Source organism: Neofelis nebulosa, chromosome 7, assembly GCF_028018385.1.
Source record: "Neofelis nebulosa isolate mNeoNeb1 chromosome 7, mNeoNeb1.pri, whole genome shotgun sequence".
NCBI lineage: Eukaryota > Metazoa > Chordata > Mammalia > Carnivora > Felidae > Neofelis > Neofelis nebulosa.
The window spans coordinates 54,739,427-54,759,713 of NC_080788.1; the positions used below are offsets into that span (position 1 = coordinate 54,739,427).

A 20,287-nucleotide genomic window follows, 5' to 3' on the forward strand; every position below is an offset into this window, starting at 1 on the left:
CTTCAATACTAATCAACCCTGTCCTGACTTATACAGTATTCTTATCATGTATTTTCTTTCTTAATCCCCCAAGAGGTTACTTTTATTGTTTTTATAGTCAGTGTTTGCTTAGATCTATCCTACATACTTACTCATTTCTATGCTCTTTAATGCTTGTCCCAACTCTGATCTTCTGTTGACATAAAGTGTATTCTTGAGAATTTCTTTTAGGAGAGAACCTCCTGCTAATAAACTCTCAAAAACTTTGGAAAAACAACTTCATCTGTTCTTATTCTTGAACATTTTGCTATGTGCAAAAATTTAAGGTGACAGTTTTCTTTTAGCACCTTGAAGGTATTCCACTGTGTCCTGCTGCTATTTCTGTTACTGTATAGTCAGTTCCTAGTCCAATTGTGGCGTGAAGGTCGTCAGTCTTATCTCCCTGGCTACTTTTAAGATTTCTTCTTCCATGTTATCACTATAGGTGTGGATTAAAAAATATATTACTTGGAATTCATTGAGATTCTTGAATCTGTAGAATGTCATTTTTTACCATGACATGGTATTTGCTTGGCCATGTATTTCTTCCAGCTTTGCCTCTGACTCATTTTCCCTCTCATGTTAGATCTTCAGTGTCAGATATTTTCATTCTCTTCTCTATGTGTTTTAACACGTCTCTCATTTCTTCTCTTCCCTATCTCTTGGGGATATATTCTCATAGTTCCTCCATTTTTTTTTCACAGTACACTGCTTCTTTCTCTAGCAATATCTATATGCAGTTTTTAATTTTTAATTTCTACAAGGTCTTTGATTCTTTTTCAAATCTGCCTAATTTTATGCCTTTTAAAAAATTTTTGAAATCTATCAAGTATTTGAGTGTGCTATTTCTAATACCTCCAACATCTGAAGTTTTTGAAGATCTTAGATTATTTCTGTTAGTTCTGATTGTGTCTTATTTATTGTGATTTTAATGATTTTTCACTGTGAGATGATCATTTTACTTGGAACTTTATTTGTAGAAATTCTTTGGGTCCTGAGATGAAGGCTAGTTCCTCCATAAAGGACTTGTAGTGTTCTAATGTAGGAACATATTAAGCTAAATTTCCAGTTTGATTTTTTTCAAGTCACTCAAGTATTATGAATTTAGGATGCAAATATGTGTGAAAGTAAGTCTTTGGTCTTAAAGTTTCAGCAGAAAAAATTTTTCTTTCCGCTTATAGGTAGATAATTTTTCCTTACAGGCACTCTTGAAGGAGGCCCTGATTTCCAATTCTCCTCTATACCAGGAGAGTAGTCTTTTGAAGGCACAGGCATTTTTTTTTAAGTTTATTTATCTATTTTGAAAGAGACAGACAGTGCGAATGGCGGGAGTGGAGGGGGGCGGCAGAGAGAGAGAGAATCTTAAGCAGGCTCCATGCTGCCAATGCAAAGCCTGAGGTGGGGCTCAAACTCACAAAACCACAAGGTCATGACCAGAGCCAAAACCAAGAGTCAGATGCTTAACTGAAACTGACTGACCCGTTCAGGCACCCTTGGAGGCCCAGTTTTAAGAGGTGGTCTCCCATTAAACTTCTTACCTGGGCTACGTCTTCTCTAACTCAAGCTCTCAGAGGCTAGAAACCAATGATCAATGATCAGAAAATGTCCTCAAGGCAAAAGCTGGCTACAGTAATACCTTTATTCTATCTGTATTTTTTCTCTTCATCTTTGGCCTAAATAGTTCTTATTTTCTTGCCAGTACATCTTTTATGGATGTATTTAAAATTATTAAAATGTTTTATACAGAATCTGTAGTTGTTTGTAGCAGGGAAGTTGGTCCTGGCACCCAGTTTACTATGTTGAAGAAGTGAAAGTTAAATAATTTCATAGGTAGGTAAAGAAACTGCTATAACTTTTTCCCTTTTGAATTTCAAAATTAATTTATGCCTACTGTATCAAGTGAAACCACACTACAAAATTTATAAAGGCAGAGCTAATAATTTCGTCCATGAAGTATTCTAATCTCACCCCTACAGGAGTAACCAATTGGTAACATTTGGTGTCATCATTTCACCCTTATATATATATATATATATATAAATATATATAAATTAATATTAATAAGTATTTATAAATATAAATTAATATAAAATATAAATATAATATAAATATAAATCAATTTGTAATTAATAAATTATATTAATATATATAAATTAATATATGCAGTAGATAGGTAGTTATTTGTTTTACATGAAAAGGAATCATAGTATATAAATATGCAACTCATTTTCTTAAGAATTGATCTTGTACATCGCCTGAAGTCAGTAGATAGGGATATAGCTTTGCCTATTTTTTCAAATGTATTTTTATAAACAAAGACAATATAATTTTATATAGAATGTCTTTGTATATGCTCTATTTTTATAGTTTATTGGTTTTGTTTTGGTTTGATTTTTTTTTTTTTTTTTTTTTTTTTGCTCATTTCATTCTTTTTCTCTCTTTTCCCCTCTTCCTCCCAGCCTGATACATACACATCAGGCGCCAAGAATGAGCACAGTGGTTTGATTTCTTACATCTCAAGCGGTTTCTTGTATGCATTATAATAAACTGGTCATTAGTAGCAGACTGAAGTGGAACTTGGAATACCTGCTTCATCAACTCTTTGGCTGTGTGATCTTGCAAAAATCATATAAACTCTTCAGTCATAGGTCATTGGTATAAAATGGAAATAATAATTTTTTAATAATCCCTACCTCAAGGGCTTATCATGAGGATTATGAGCATTAATACATATTAAGTGTTTTAGTTTGTGAAACTTTCACTACACATGTCTAGTCACTGAAAATACAAAACCATGGCCTCTGACCTGAGGAACTTTCAGCATCGTGGAGAGTCAGACACATAGATGGATTTTTTTTTATAAGATGGCAGGGGCTCTGATGGTGGTATGGGTGGTGTCCTGTAGTATCTCCCAGTATAGGCACTTGGTCTGGCTGGTTGGCATGTAGAAAAGTTCTGACTTCTGGAGCTAACACTTGAGTTGAGTGTTATAGGATGAGTTGGAGTTAGCACTGGCATTCTGTGAATATTAGCGATTATTCTCGATATCAATACATTTGTTTCTTTTACTTTTTTTGTTTAATACAATCTATTTTGGCTATAGTTTAATGCGATAGTTTCTTTTCCTTTTAGGGCAGCTGATTTACCAAGTTCAGTCACCTGATGAAGGGGCTTTGGTGACTGCTGCAAGAAATTTGGGGTTCATTTTTAAGTCTCGAACCTCAGAGACAATAACAATAGAAGAATTGGGAACACTGGTTACTTACCAACTTCTTGCCTTCTTGGACTTCAACAATATCAGAAAAAGGATGTCTGTCATAGGTATGACTGGTAGCTGAGATTATGTTTGATCTTTTGGTAGTACTCATCACATTGATGCTTCTTAAGCATTATTTCATTCCTACTTACATACTGAGAATTGTGGTATTTTTGTAACTTGATAAACTTTCATTTTCAACTTAGCCTCAACAGTGCACTAGTAAGTATAACTGATGGGTAGCAAGTGCTTATTGAATCCAGCACTATTGTAGATTGTCTACATGAATTAACTGATTTAATTATTTCAGCAACCCTGTAAGGTAGGTACTATTATTTTAACGCCCATTTTATTTTATTTTATTTTATTTTATTTATTTTTTTTTTAATTTATTTATTTATTTATTTATTTTTTAATATATGAAATTTACTGTCAAATTGGTTTCCATACAACACCCAGTGCTCATCCCAAAAGGTGCCCTCCTCAATACCCATCACCCACCCTGCCCTCCCTCCCACCCCCCATCAACCCTCAGTTTGTTCTCAGTTTTTAACAGTCTCTTATGCTTTGGCTCTCTCCCACTCTAACCTCTTTTTTTTTTTTTTTCCCTTCCCCTCCCCCATGGGTTTCTGTTACGTTTCTCAGGATCCACATAAGAGTGAAACCATATGGTATCTGTCTTTCTCTGTATGGCTTATTTCACTTAGCATCACACTCTCCAGTTCCATCCACGTTGCTACAAAAGGCCATATTTCATTCTTTCTCATTGCCACGTAGTATTCCATTGTGTATATAAACCACAATTTCTTTATCCATTCATCAGTTGATGGACATTTAGGCTCTTTCCATAATTTGGCGATTGTTGAGAGTGCTGCTATAAACATTGGGGTACAAGTGCCCCTATGCATCAGTACTCCTGTATCCCTTGGATAAATTCCTAGCAGTGCTATTGCTGGGTCATAGGGTAGGTCTATTTTTAATTTTTTGAGGAACCTCCACACTGCTTTCCAGAGCGGCTGCACCAATTTGCATTCCCACCAACAGTGCAAGAGGGTTCCCGTCTCTCCACATCCTCTCCAGCATCTATAGTCTCCTGATTTCTTCATTTTGGCCACTCTGACTGGCGTGAGGTGGTATCTGAGTGTGGTTTTGATTTGTATTTCCCTGATGAGGAGCGACGTTGAACATCTTTTCATGTGCCTGTTGGCCATCCGGATGTCTTCTTTAGAGAAGTGTCTATTCATAACGCCCATTTTAAAGATAACAAAACTGAGACACACAGAACTAATAGATCCTCAATTACTACTCATTGTGTTTTCTAGAGATGTTTCCCAGGCTTTTACCACTACTTGCCTGTATTATTGCAATATCTTCAGAACTATTTCCCCTTAAAATAATGCTCTGTGCTGATACCAAGGTATTCTTTCCAAAATATTGACCTGATTTTGCCATCACCTACATAAAAAACCTTGGTAGCTTCCTAGAATTTAGAGGGTAACATTCTTGCATGGCATTCAAGATTATTTGCAATCTGATTTCAGTCTATTTATCTTCTACTTCCTCAAACTTCCCCAGCCTTACTAGGTCTTGCATTCCAGGCATGCGTTGTATGCTTTCACCCTCTGTGTGTGCTATTTCCCCTACCTAAGACTCTTTTTCCCTAATTCTTTTCTTGGAAACTTCTACTCACCTGGAAATGTCCAATTTAAATGCCACCTGTTCTTTTAATTCTTCTACTCTCCAAATAACTGCATTCTCCTCTGTTCTTCAGAGCACCTTGTTCATGACACCAGTGTGATACCAGTGCCATGATACTCATGACCTTCCCAGTTGTTAGAGTATGTGCTAGAGGGCAGTGCTGTGTTTTAGCCATCTTACCCAGCCCAAGGCCCAGCATAGAGCTTGGCACATAGTAGGTTTTCTATAAATGCTTGTTAAGTAAAATTTAAGCCAATACTTTGTAACTTATGAATATCCTGGACATATTAAATCAATTTCTACTGTGGAAAACGTGTGTGTACATGGTTGGGTTTTTGGCCTCTAACTACTGGAAAGTAGCTGTGGTAGAATGCTCTCAGCAGGTAAAAACCAAACATCATTTGGGGATGTTTATGTTTATTTTTTTGACAACAGGCTGTAGGCAGTCATCGTCAGTGCTGCCGATGAGCACATACGCTGCTCTAGGCGTTGGCCTAACCATATATCAGCAGAAGCTCTCTTCTATTTACAGCTTCAGAGGAGGTGTTACTAATGTCGGGTTGGCCTAGAACTGGCTTCTCTTTGCTATGAGGGTGTTGACAAAAATGTAAAATTGCTACACAGGGAAATTTTTGGCTTTTCCCCAGCATCAGTCACCACTATGGGCTGTGGAGAAATCACAGCCTAACCACAAACTTCAGATGTTTGACTTAATGGATCCCATATGAAGCAAGGTATTGTTCCACCACCGAATGCATGGAGGCTTATGGGCTTTATTTAGGTTCTGTTTGGTTTCTAATCAGAAGGAATTTGAAAGAGGGGCTCCACTAGGGTAGAAAAGTCTCTGATAACAAGGCAAAGAATAAAACAGTGCTAGTCTCATGATTGTCACATGGGTTGGTCTGTGGGGACAACACCCTGATGCGAAGACTCAGATATTTGCTGCTGCTGCTGCTGCTTTCTCTTCTCCTTCTCCTTCTCCTCCTCCTTCTCGTTCTCCTTCTCCTCCTCTTCCCCCTCTTCCTCCTCTTGCTCTTTCTTCCTCTTCCTCCTCTGCTTCCTCTTCCTCTTCTTCTGTTTCCTCTTTCTCCTCCTTCCTTTTTTTGGAGGAGGGGTGCTATCATTCATTGAATCATGAATGTGTAGTTTCAATACTAGTACTACTTTCATTCTGGGGCAAGAGCCCTGGTTTAGTTCAGTTACTTAAATAAAAATAGATTTCTATATAGAATTTTGTCAGAGGATATAGAATCTACTATACTGATAAACATATAAATCTTACTGTACAATTTTGGAAGGACCAATTCTAATAAAAACACAGAGATAAAATTCAAAGATATTAATAGAGGCAAGTGGCACATAAACATTAAAGAAAAATAAATTAGTCTAGCTCCTTGAAAAGCCCTTGCAAGATCTTTAGTAAGACCTGTTCAACTGTAAACTTTTTAGAGATGATCAAAGTATAAATCACACTGCCGTATGACAGGCATTTTTCTATATGTATATATGAATAGGCATCCAACTGAGATATGGCAAAGTAGAATTATTCATCATCATTCACAGAGTTGCTATTACATTTACTCTTATAGCATAAACCTGGAAACCATTTGTGACTTTTTTTCTTTTTATGTCACAAAGGCATAGCTGCTTTCAATGAATTTTGCATAACTATAATTCAACTTAATTAAGCAAATATTTAGTAAGTGCCTACCATGTCCCAGGGACTTGAAGCTAAGGGAGAATGTGAAATTGAAAAGTGTTCTGTGTGATTGCACCCAGGAGAAGATGGTGAAGCAGGGTACAAAATAGGCTGAAAAAGGAAAGGTCTTGATGATTCCTGTTTATGCCATGTTTAAGAGTCCATACTTGATCCAAAGGCAGAGGGAAGCTATTGCAGGGTTGTATGCAGTTGTGTGAAGATAATTCCAGATAGATTACAGAGGAGTTTGAAGAAAAGCAGGATTGCAATAAGTGGAACATTTAGGTTAATGTGATAATATAAGCAAGAGATAAGGTGATGAAGAGAAATCCGTGGCTGCAGTTGGATGTATGGGTGGTAGAAGAGAAGGAGTTTGAATGATGGCTGGATATCTGGTTTGGGAGACTTAGTGAAGGGTGAAACTGGTTATTGGGGCAGAGACATAGGAGAGATACCTAGTTGTTGGAGGAAGATAATGTGTGCAGTTTGAATTTAGTGTGGCTGAGCATATCCGAAAGGAGGTATCTAGCTGGTGGTTGGATATACATATTCAAAGGGAATGCTGGAGATGGATTTGGGCAGGATATACACATTTAAAATCAATCATCCTGTCAATGTACCCTGAAGCCTTAGAAATGAATGTGACTGCATGAAGAGTGGGAGGGAATTAGATCCTGGGAAAGTCTTTGAGGCACAACAATGTATAAAGGACTGGCAAGAGGAGAAGAATCTATAACTAAAAATCTATGACTTTTGTCCAGACTCTGCCCACATGTTATCTCGACCATTTAAAACTGTTGTGTTCTTTAAATCGATTTTAAAAAGGCTAACTTCTGAAATGAGTGAGATATGATTAGCCTTGGGATTTCCTAGCAGAGATGACTAGGAGCCTTGAATGAAGAGAAAAAAACTTGTTGATCTGCAAAAGGAAAGGTTTAGTGAGTAAAATTAAGCAGGATTCCATGAAATTGAATTCACACAAATTCTAAGGGGTTAATGCTTGATTAAGAAACATGAAGGAAATGTAAACTGTTTACTGAATGAGAAGAATATAGCTTGGAAAGACCTTAGGAGTTAGATTGTTTAAATATCTCCTTTTCACATGTAGAAACTGAGACAAAGAGATGGTAAGAGATTTGAACAAATCATAATTGGTGTGATTTCCTAGACCAGTAGTTCTCCATGTGTGGTCTGGGGAACCCTAAGAAACTTTGGGAGGTTTTCAGAGGATCCACAAGGACAAAAACATTTTCATAATAATACTAATGGTATTTGTCTTTTTTATTCTTTTTCTCATGAGTATACTGTGGAGTTTTACAAAAGCCGCATGATGTGTGATATCACAACAGATTGAACTACAGAAGCGGATATGGGAATCTAACCGTTTTTTAAACCAGACCTGTAATCATGTAAAACAATGCCATTCCCAAAACTAATTTTTTTTTGTTATGGAAAATATAATTATTTTTCATAGAAATGTTACCTATGTTAATATGTCATATGCTTATTATCATAATTATTATAATAGTCATATTATTATTATAGTAATATAATTAGTGTTCTAAGACCATTGCTATAATAAAATTTCTCAACTTTAATTTCTAATATGGTAAATATTATTAGATCTAACCCGCTTAAAAAGGCCTAGAGTTCTCACAAAGTTTTAAGAGTGCATAGGGGTTCTGAGACCAAAAAGCTTGAGAACTGATGTCCTAGCCTAGACTATAAAAAACAGTCATAGGGAAGTCATACTGGTAAAAGTAGAAGGCACATAATTTGCCTTTATAGCTCTGGTGGTGGAAGGGAGAAAATATGGGAGAAATTATTAAATTGGATTGCTGTAGAAGAAAAGCAAGAAAGGCTTCCCTAGAATTAAATGTTTTTCCCCCACTTGAACAATTAGATAAATTATATATGCTTTCCACCACCCTCCAACTCTTTCCACAATGGGGGCAATTAGAGCCAGGGCACAAGAAAAACTGCATGAGTTCTGGCATCTAGGAGAGCTGACCAACAGTCTTAGGAGAGAAGATAAGTCCTGGATAAGTCAACACAAAAGAGTTCCCAAGGTGCATTATACATATTCAAACCCAGGAGGAAACTAGACTAGATTAAGTCTTAGCTAAGAGTAGTAAAAGGTTAGAAGGGAAATTAATTCACTGTACTTTGTTATTTATATTTCTTTAAATCAAGTTCTAAATTTTATATTCTATTAATAGTCAATATTCATGTTCATCTGTTTTGAGGCATTCTGTTTTTAGAGAAAAGGTATAATCGAATGGAAAGCATGCAGTAGTCTTTGACTTGATGAAACTTGTGATGGTCAGTGTTCAGACCGTGGAACTGTGATCCAGAAAGTTGTTTCAAACTGTAGGTGGTTACTTGGAAGAAATATATTGTCATGTCATGTCATTCATTCAACAAGTAATTAAGTATATAGTATGTGCCAAGCTGTAAAACCATGCCTACAAATGTAGGCCAAGTATTCTGTGGTTTCAAAAAAGATTTTTCTGAAGCAACATGAGGCACAGCCAGGGGAAGGCTTAAGGACTGGAGATGAGGGGATCCTCATCAGGGCTGTCATTCTCAAACCTGGGGGGGGGGGCAGATTAAAAATATAGCCATAACTAATACAGACTTCCAGTTAAAAGAAGGTAGAAAATAATTTTGAAAGCCCCCAGGCATGCTTGCAGCCTGGATTGTGACCCCAAAATCAACCACCAAGAATGAAAGAAAGGGCATTCCCAAGGAGTAAAGAGGATAAAGAAAAACATCAGCAAAGACTGAGAACTAAATGCATAAACCATGGCTTTGAATGACTAGAATTCCATGTGGATATCATTTGGTATAATACTAAAAGCTGATTCCTATGGTAGGTCTTGAGTTTTTGCAACAGGAGACAGGCAAGCAAAGCTGTCAATTCTGTTCAATCCAGAAGGCTTAATTTGAATTTATCAACTCTTCAAAACAGTAGGTAAGAAAAATAGTAAGGTTGTATACATCAGAATAAAAACACTTGTTTCTGAGTTTGGGAAATCAAAGCATTTCAGTAGATGGAATATTTCTAAGTTAATAGAACAGGAATAAAGCCAATTGACTTAGATAGTGACCTTCTAATTAAAGACACTGAGTATTTTGCTACTAGCTAAAACGTTATGCCCATTTTCAAATTTCCTGGCTGGAGTCCTAGGAAAGTCTAGTTTTGACGGATTTCATTGATTATCTACTATGCAAAATTTTTCTTTTCAGTTAGAAACCCAGAAGGACAGATAAAGCTTTATTCCAAAGGAGCAGACACTGTTCTGTTTGAAAAACTTCATCCATCCAATGAAGACCTTCTGACTTTGACGACAGACCATCTCAGTGTAAGTGCCTCTGTCTTAAGGTTAGCACAATGGCCCTTTGGCCATTTCCTGTGATTAGGTCTTATTTTAAAAATATAAGCTAAATGATGTGACTTTTGAAATAGAAAGCACAGGAAAATGTACCAGTGAATGTCTGGAAACTGGCACATGGACCCCTGTCCTGCTGAAAGTCTGATCAGTCTTACCACAGACAGGTTAACACACAGCAGCTGTGAAGTAGCTGCTGCGTGTAGCCTCCTGAACTCTGGCCAGGGAAAGGCTCGGGACACACCTGCTCTAACTCTCCTGCAGTTTGAGGCTTTTTCCCTGGATACTGGATGGGTTCTGGGAAGAGGAGCAGGACAGTTGCTTTCCCTTGGGTTCTAATGTGTCTGACACCAAAGGAATCCTTTATGATTACCCCTAGCGAATAGTTTAGGATTGTGTTCAGATGCTTGAGGAGAAAATCATAGCCAGCTTTCTCCTCCAGGGGTCCTTCTGATCAGGTCATAAATTATATTGAGTCACCTATGTTCTGTAGGTTGAAGCTACCAAATGCATACATTCTGAGACTATGCATAGTATCTTTATAAAAGCTTTCTGAAGGGAGCAGGACTAATCTTTGGCATATATATATATATATATATATATGCAAAAGAGTAAGAGTCTGATTTAATGTGAACATTAACCTGGTTTAAACCTGAGATTCAGGTGTCTTTCTGATATTTGTTTGAGGTTCCATTTAACCGAATATGAACTTTAAGGGCAGCTGGTCAAAACTCTCATATCCTCATTGGTTTCTCTCCTTTAAAAAATTATTGAGGATTCATGTTCTTTGTCAAGCCCTATATTTAATACAGAACATTCCCTGGATCTTTAAAAAACAAACAAACAAACAAACAAAGCAAAACAAAAAATTACTTTGCCTGACTTTAAGTTTAAAGAATGATGGTTTAGTAATATTGGTTACAAACATAGCTATTGTTTTTGTCTTTCGAATAGAGCATTCTTGATTATCTTTTAATCTCTTCCAGAAGGCCGACATGGTCTTTTTAATTTTTTTTTTTTTTTTTCTGAAAACAACATTGGAATCATAAGGATCTGATTTTTGCCGTTGCTCAAACACCACAGGCCTTGGATTTCATACATTCTCCTTTCATACTGAAGTATAGGAAGCCTAATTTGGTCTTTTTACATTTCTATGCATAAGAGTTTTTTTCCAGGTAGCATCGATTTGACTTGCTCTTTGCTTCATTTACTTTATTTGTTTTGGCTTTAAATTCTGAGGTTTTCAGTTTATATTTAATAATTGATTTTGAATTGTTTAATGGTAGGAAACGACCTTGCTCAAATGCTCATTTAGGATTAAACTTGTGATTCATGCACTAATTAAATAACTTAAATCATCTGTCCCCTTTTGTAATGCCGTCTTAGAGTTAATTCACTGTTGTGCAGAACAGAGAGGAGAGCACTGGTAATGCTCAGTGCGGTTGCAAGTTAAAGGCAAAGAAGCGTTTCTGTGAATTAAGAGGACAAAAGATTGTTACAAGGAAGTAACTAGATTTTCAGATCAGTAGGGGACCCACTGGTGGTCTTGCAAAATGTGACTGCAATGTCCAGAGTGCTACCAATTGCCTACAAGATACATTTGGATAATTTTTTTCTCATGGTCTCTGTGGGCGAAACCACATCGTTGTCATATGCACTGAATTTTCTTTTCATTTACCTAATTAGGGTGTGTCATGGCTTAACCTGTGCCTGATCACAGACCTACGTCTTTTCTATAAGCCAGAACACAGCAGAGAAGATATGCTCGGTGGCACTGTCCAAAGGAGCAGAAATGCTATAAAAACACTTGCAGTGTGGAGGCCCATAAAATGACCACTGGAGGCCTAGACAAAGTGGGAGGTTTCCAGCATTTCCACAAAGCAATCTACATATGTTTCTAGCTATTGTGACTATGTGAGACACGTAAGCAACTACCAGTCTCCTATTTTTATTTATTTGTCAGTTTACTGAGACACTAAACGAAACGTATGGTTCTTCAATTAATTGACCAATTATTACACACTAACTCCATAGAAATCAGCATCTCAAAAATAATGATTTTTAAAAATAACATGACTTGATGGTGTTGTTACAATTTCTAAGAATTTTCATTATTAAAATAAAACTTTCATATAGCAGAAAATGAGAAAATTTATAGACGATCTGGAATGATGAGTAAAAGTTAGCCTCCACTTCTAGTCCTACTTCCCAGAAGTAAACATTTGTATTAACTTTTGGTCTTACTCTCCCATTTTCCCCTAGAGGTTATTATTACAGCATAATAAGCTTTGACTTCTGTTGCCTGACCAGCATTTATTTATTCATCTGTACTTTTTCTTATGGAAGACTTCAAGCATAAACAGAAGTAGAACTCAGTTAATTTTAGACACAGCTGTATTGTTAAGGGGAACATGACAAGAGTATTGAGATGTCATGCTGCCATATTTTGAGAGAGCTCCTACCTTTGATTTGAGACCTATGGTTCCTCTGAGAAGCCTTTCCTCTCCACTAGAAGTCGAGTGCCATGAGCCATGAAACAGGCTAGGTCTCTTATTGCCAAGAGTGCTTCTTCATGTAGGGGATAGGTTGGAACCAATATATGTTGCTTCAAATGGATATCTCAAGTAATTGGTGTGGTTGATCACTTCTCAGCTAGGACACTTAAGCAGGTATTTAAGCTGTCTTTAGGGAGAAGGCTAGCTCCCCTGAGTGTTTTAACCACATAGAAATAAAATATAAAATACAAACATTCTATCCCATTTCCAAGGAGATTAAAAAGTTGGAGGTCAGCGTGGCCAAATAATACTCTTGGGACAAAATGAATTTAAGTGAAAAACTTCTTACCCATTATTGTTGTTGTTGTTGTTGCCATGATTATTATTCTCTGATGGTTCCTAAATTTGTTTCTGCTCCGGCAGGAATTTGCAGGGGAAGGTCTTCGAACTTTGGCCATTGCATACAGAGATCTGGATGACAAGTACTTTAAAGAATGGCATAAGATGCTTGAAGATGCAAATACTCTTATAGATGAGAGAGATGAGCGGGTAGCTGGGCTATATGAAGAAATTGAAAGGGATTTGATGGTATGCATTTAGAAGCATGATGGTTTGTGTTTACAGAAGGGATAGTATGTGTTTAGAGATCTAGCATGGGAGTAATTCATTGCTAAATCATCTTGCACACAGCTGATGTCCCCCTTTCAAACACTGAGTCATATATATTGGCTTCAAGTTTTCTTTTTTTTTTATTTAAAAAAAAATTTTTTTTTTCAACGTTTTTTATTTATTTTTGGGACAGAGAGAGACAGAGCATGAACGGGGGAGGGGCAGAGAGAGAGGGAGACACAGAATCGGAAACAGGCTCCAGGCTCCGAGCCATCAGCCCAGAGCCTGACGCGGGGCTCGAACTCACGGACCGCGAGATCGTGACCTGGCTGAAGTCGGACGCTTAACCGACTGCGCCACCCAGGCGCCCCGGCTTCAAGTTTTCCATGTATGGCCCTAGATAGCCTAGAGGATTAATTCTATTAGCAGTAGGTTATACAATTGTCCCCTCAAAGTAGAAGATAGTAGCATCTTTATTCTTTGTCAGCCTCTGGTATGTACTTGATAATATGTTGGGGTTTTTTTCTCCCTGCTTTATGATCTACCTTTTTAGAGCAGGAAAACTTGCCATGAAGAGTGGCTGTAGCTCTAAACCATCCTAGGCCATGAGGTTCTGATGATATCTGTGCTTCCCAGAGTATGAGCTTTAGAAACTGCTCCTCCCTGAGGCCCCAGTTGGCCATTATGCTCATCTATCATGAGTTACTAAGGAGCATGTTATATTCATCTCTGAGTAAAATATTCTACAAGAATCTTCACTTTTTAGTTTATGGCATCTGTTGGTTTGTTAATTTAGGACAATGACTCTACTTTTTGGTGATCCTTACTATGAGATTAGGGCTCTCCTTTGGACCTTTCCATGTTGACATAAGTGGGGAAGCATCTGGGGAGTTCTTCAGTTCTTAGAAGCCCAAATGGCTTCTGATAGTTTATGCTAATATGTTATCTGAGCAGATCAGATCTCTCATGTGAATTCTAACTTCCAGGATCCCTGCCATTAATTGGTGTGCCTCCTTTTGAGGTCCTTCCCAACCCATCTCTGCACGTAATAAGATGCTTACTGTGTCAGTACATCATAACTTCCATTTTCAGTTCATGTTCCCTGACCTCTAAACTCTGTGATTAAAAGCCATACATATTGTGGATGTTGTTTGCCTGCATTAACATATGGTATTCTCTATTTTTAATAAAGCTACTAGGTGCTACTGCTGTAGAAGATAAGTTACAAGAGGGTGTTATTGAAACGGTTACAAATTTATCGCTAGCCAATATTAAGATCTGGGTCCTAACAGGAGACAAACAAGGTAATTTGAAAATGGATGATGATGATGTCTTGAAAAGAGGGGGGATTAATTTCTTTTTTTCAATGTTTATTTATTTTTGAGACAGAATGAGAGTGTGAGTGAACAGGGGAGGGACAGAGAGAAAGAGAGAGAGAGAGAGAGAGAGAGGATCCAAAGTGATCTCTGAGCTGACAGCAGAGAGCCCGGATCTCACCGGGAGATCATGACTTGAGCCAAAGTCGGATGCTTAACCAACTGAGCCATCCAGGCGCCCTGGACGGTGGGAGGGAGGGTGGGGGAGGGCAATAATTTCTATGGTAAAATTTAAACCAGAAAGCCTAATGAATTAGATATTTTCCCAGTCCTTCAAATAGTAAGGAGTAGAAATACAAAAAGGAAAGCTAATACATTACAAAAATTTATTATTTAAAAACAAAAGAAAACAAACTAACAAATTATCTTCTGTAGTATACCCTGGGGTCATTTGAGTTTCAGTGCAATTGCTTCTTAAATATAATAGTTTCACCTGTAGGCAACAATGGCATTAAATAATGTTTAGCTATTGTTTCACATGGGTACTTCCTCCCCCAGTTAGGACAGAGAGTGGCACAGCACTGGAGCAGCACATTGGATACCTCAGGGCTACTTGGTTAGTTTCTTGATGTTTGGGAGGTTTGGGGAGACTCGGAGAAGCAGCTGTTTATCAACTCGTGTGGAAATATTTTGACATTTTAACAATCAACACAGGTGTACCAGTGCAAGCTGGCTAAATTCCAGGACTGCCCACGTAGTGGTACAATGAGAGCTGACCCACTTTCAGACATGACAAAACACCAAGTCAGCAGAGGAAGAGTCATTATGTTCAGAGTACTCTGTTTCCTAAGAATGAAAAGGGATCAATACGTTTTAGATCTATTGCTATCAGTAATGGTTAAAACAAATGTCATTTTATGCTTGGTCATCTGTAAATCAGAAATATTTAGTTACTTGGCACACATATGTTTTCAAGATTTTCTCTACTTGTTACATTTTTTTAGGACATTGGAGGATTTGTAGATAGGATAAATCAGTTCTCTATATGTTCACCCAAATCACTGATTATAAAAAATAAACATTAGAGAGTTGAGCTCTGTGGTGTGTTAACAGAGACTTCTTAGAGTTTGGTGTTGATCAGTAGGTACATTCACAACTATTCACTTACTTATGAATATCCACAGGTTTACTCTCATTGAACTTTCATTTCTATGGCTTATACAAAGAATATGCTAAGATTTTATCAATTGCCTTGAGACTTAAGAAAAATCTAATTGTTCTACAGAATTAACTAGAGCTGGGGCGCCTGGGTGATTCAGTCAGTTAAGCATCTGACTTTGGTTCAGGTAATGATCTCACTGCTTGTGAGTTCGTGCCCTGCATTGGTCTCTGTGCTGACAGCTCAGAGCCTGGACCCTGCTTCTGGTTCTGTGTCTCCCTCTCTCTGCCCCTTCCCCACTTGTACTCTGTCTCTGTCTGTCTCAAAAATAAATAAACATAAAAAAAAGAAAAGAACTAAAGCCTAATGACTCAATAGAATTAGAAACAAATGGCCCTATCGAAGATGGAAGGGTTACCTAATTATCCTAGGGTCCAGTTCTGCAGAAGGAGAGGAAGGACTGCTCAACATTATGTAGTTCTCCAGTTACCTAGTAGCAGCATTCCTGGGTGGTCTTTGAGGTGATCTCACATTCCAAAGTTTTATTTACTTAATGGGGAAATGGCAATATTGCGTGTGGGAGAACTATAAAGCTATCATAAGAGCATTTTTGCTGTTCAGATGAACATTTTATGAGTTTTTTTCAATGTGTCTACCCCATCAGATTGAATAATTGCTAAATTAAGTATGTCAGCTCTTTCAGAGGCAGTATTTGGGACTTTAGGGAAAAAAATATTTCACTGTATCACAGGATCTTAGGGTATTTTCTTAAGTACTAATTTTGGGAATCAAGAAGTTTTTTCAAAAGCTAGATGAGAAGGCTGAGAATTTATAGATGTTGCTACTTCTCCATGGATTTAGCAAGTGGTGAATTTGGTCATGGAACCTGGGTCTTTGAATTTAGCTCTGGGTTTCTTGTGTTTTATTACTCATTGTGGTCTCTCTGACATTAAGGGGCAATGCCTCAAAACTGTTATGGAAAAGTACTTATGTTATTAATTAATATTCTAACTGAACATTATTTTGTATTAGAAACTGCCATCAACATTGGCTATGCCTGCAACATGCTGACTGATGATATGAATGATGTGTTCATTATATCAGGGAACACGGCAGTGGAAGTCAGAGAAGAACTCAGGTAAGTGTTGAAGGAAGGAGGAAAGGAAGACAGGGAGTGAGGGAGGGGGAAAGGGAAGGTCAGATAGTTGAGAAAGTAGAAAGGTCTTTTATAGTTTCTGCGGCCTTAGTTGAGTATAGAGCTCTTTCTGCATGTTTCCTAAACTCCTATTCATTTTGGTGACAAACTGAGATAAGTTTGACATCAGTAGTGAAATGTCATCTTCAGGCCTCCAACATTTTCCACATATTTTTAGAAAAGGATTTCAAATCATTTACTTTGGGTTGTCCTTTAGAAATAGCTCTTATATGATGAGTGATCAGATTTAATGAGGGCATTTGTTAAAAATAGCAATTCACTAGCTTCTTCATTCTGGCTCCCAAATTAAGAACCTCCAGGGGATGGAGTATGGGGATTTGTATTTTCATAAGGACCTAGATGAAATTATGATTGGATAAATTTGGAAAACACCACTGTAGGAGATGGTATGTAAAGTTGGAATAGAGTCTTTCAGCATTAAAGAAAGTAGATATTTTGACATAGTTACTATTAAACCCAAATATATAATGCTTATGAGATATAGAATACTGTGAAATTTTTAGAAGAACATTTTAAGAAGAACATTTTAAAAGTCTGCATAATTATTTTCTAAGAACTTTAAAAAATGCTGTCCTATAACAATTTTTGCTTGTTAATGCTTGAAGTAGCATCTTTAAGCTCAGCCCATCCTGGGTCTGGCCAAGCAGACTATTGAATTAGAGACAAATTGCTTGTATCTTGCTGCATTCTAGAAGGGGATAACCTTCCCTCAACACAACAGTGGAGCACTATGGCTTCCTTAATGTGTCTCCATCGTTACACTTTTGTTCATGAACCTTGGGGAAAAAAAGGAAGTCTTTTTTTTTTTTCTTTTTAATTCGAGTTAGTTAACATATAGTGTAGTATTGGTTTCCAGAGTAGAATTTAGTGATTTATCACTTACATATATAACACCCAATGTTCATCACAAGTGTCCTGCTTAAATCCCATGACCCATTTAGCCCATTCTCTGCACCCACCTCACCTTTAGCAACCTATGGTTTGTTCTCTATATTTAAGTCTCTTATGGTTTGCCTCCCTCTCTGTTTTTATCTCATTTTATTTTTCCTTCCCTTCCTCTATGTTCTTTTTTGTTTCCTAAATTCCATGAAATCATATGATATTGTCTTTCTCCAACTGACTTATTTTGCTTAGCATAATGCACTCTAGTTCCATCCACATTGTTGCAAATGGCAAGACTTCATTATTTTAATCACCAAGTAATACTCCAGTGCGCGTGTGTGTGTGTGTGTGTGTGTGTGTGTGTGTGTGTATACCACATCTTCTTTACCCATTCATCAGTGAATGGACATTTTGGCTCATTCCATAGTTTGGCTATTGTTGATAATGCTGCTGTCAACATTGGGGTGCATGTGCCCCTTCAAATCAGCATTTTTGTATCCTTTGGATAAATACCTACTAGTGAAATTGCTGGGCTGTAGGGTAGTTCTATCTCTATCTTTTTGAGGAACCTCCACAGTGTTTTCAGAGTGGCTGCCCCAGTTTGCATTCCACGAACAGTGTGAGAGGTTTCCCCTTTCCCCACAACCTTGCCAACATCTGTTATTTCCTGAGTTGTTAATTTTAGCCATTCTGACAGGTATGAGGTGGTATCTCAATGTGGTTTTGATTTGTATTTCCCTGATGATGAGTGACTTTGAACATCTTTTCATGTGCCTGTTAGCCATCTGGATGTCTTCTTTGGAGAAGTGTCTGTTCATGTCTTCTGCCCATTTCTTCCCTGGATGATTTGTTTTTTGGGTGTTGAGTTTGATAAGTTCTTTATAGATTTTGGATACTAACCCTTTATCCAATATGTCATTTGCAAATATCTTCTCCCATTCTGTCAGTTGCCTTTTAGTTATATTGATTCCCTTACTGTGCAGAAACTTTTTATCTTGATGAGATCCCAAAAGTTCATGTTTGATTTTATTTCCCTTGCCTTTGCAGACATGTCAAGTAAGAAGTTGTTGTGGCTGAGGTCAAAGAGGTTGTTGCCTGTGTTCTCGTCTAGGATTTTGATGGTTTCCTGTTTCACATATAGGTGTTTCATCCATTTTGAATTTATTTTTGTGTATAGTGTAAGAAAGTTGTCCAGTTTCATTCTTCTGCATGTTGCTGTCCAGTTCTCCCAGCACCATTTGCTAAAGAGACTGTCTTTTTTCCACTGGATATTCTTTCCTACTTTGTCGAAGATTAGTTGGCCATATATTTGTGGGTCCATTTCTGGGTTCTCTGTTTTATTCCATGGGTCTATGTGTCTGTTTTGTACCAATACCATATTGTCTTGATGGTTACAGCTTTGTAATACAGGCTAAAGTTCGAGATTGTGATGCCTCCAGCTTTGGTTTCCTTTTTCAACATTACTTTGGCTATTTGGGGTCTTTTGTGGTTCATACAAATTTTAGAATTTTGTGAAGAATTCTGGTACCATTTTGGTTGGGATTGCATTGAATGTGTGGATTGCTTTGGGTATTATTGATATTTTAATAATATTTGTTCTTCCAATCCATGAGCATGGAATGTTTTGCCATTTCTTTGTGTCTTAAATTTCTTTCATAAGCTTTATATAGTTTTCAGTGAATGGATCTTTGACCTGTTTGATTAGGTTTATTCCTAGGTACTTATGGTTCTTGGTACAATTGTAAATGGTATCTATTCCTTGATATCTCTTTCTGTTGCTTCATTATTGGTGTGTAGAAATGCAGTTGATTTCTGTACATTGGTTTTATATCCTACAACTTTGCTGAATTCATGTATCAGCTGTAGTCATTTTTTTTGGTGGAATCTTCCAGGTTTTCCATGTAGAGTATCATGTCAAATGCAAAGAATGAAAGTTTGACTTCTTCCTTGCCAATTTGGATGCCTTTTATTCTTTTTGTTGTCTGATTGCTGAGGCTAGGACTTCGAGTACTATGTTGAACAACAGTGGTGAGAATGGACATCCCTGTCATGTTCCTGAGCTCAGGGTAAAAGCTCTCAGTTTTTCCCCATTGAGGATGATATTAGCTCTGGGCCTTTCATATATTGCTTTTATGATGTTAAGGTATGTTCCTTCTATCCTCACTTTCTTGAGGGTTTAAAAGAAAGGATGCTGTATTTTTGTCAAAAGCTTTTTCTGCATCTATTGACAGGATCATATGGTTCTTATCCTTTCTTCCATTAATGTATCATGTTGATTGATTTGCAAATATTGGACCAGGCCTACAGCCCAGGAATGAATCCCACTTGATCCTGGTGAATAATTCTTTTAATATACTGTTGAATTTGATTTGCTAGCATCTTGCTGAGACTTTTTGCATCCATGTTCATCAGGGATATTGGCCTGTAGTTCTTCTTTTTAGTTGGGTTTTTGTCTGGTTTTGGAATCAAGGTAATGCTGGCTTCATAGAATGAGTCTGGAAGCTTTCCTTTCATTTCTATTTTTTGAACAGCTTGAGAAGAATAGGT

The 20,287-nt window shown here is 37.2% G+C and overlaps 1 protein-coding gene across 21 annotated transcripts in view; it reads left to right on the forward strand.

Annotated features, from left to right (window-relative positions):
• ATP8B4 (ATPase phospholipid transporting 8B4 (putative)) overlaps window positions 1–20,287 on the forward strand; it is a 257,258-nt gene that overhangs the window by 181,234 nt on the left and 55,737 nt on the right. For 20 of the 21 annotated variants that reach the window (XR_009264158.1, XR_009264157.1, XM_058737764.1 and 17 more), the window contains 5 exons: window positions 3,151–3,339; window positions 9,921–10,036; window positions 12,982–13,146; window positions 14,360–14,471; window positions 16,675–16,780. Coding sequence is in view for 19 of the 21 variants with exons in the window: in XM_058737764.1 (XP_058593747.1) it covers window positions 3,151–3,339; window positions 9,921–10,036; window positions 12,982–13,146; window positions 14,360–14,471; window positions 16,675–16,780 (688 nt within the window). In the remaining 2 variants the exon portion in view is untranslated. The remainder of the gene's footprint in view (window positions 1–3,150; window positions 3,340–9,920; window positions 10,037–12,981; window positions 13,147–14,359; window positions 14,472–16,674; window positions 16,781–20,287) is intronic. The other variant, XM_058737770.1, reaches the window with a different exon arrangement.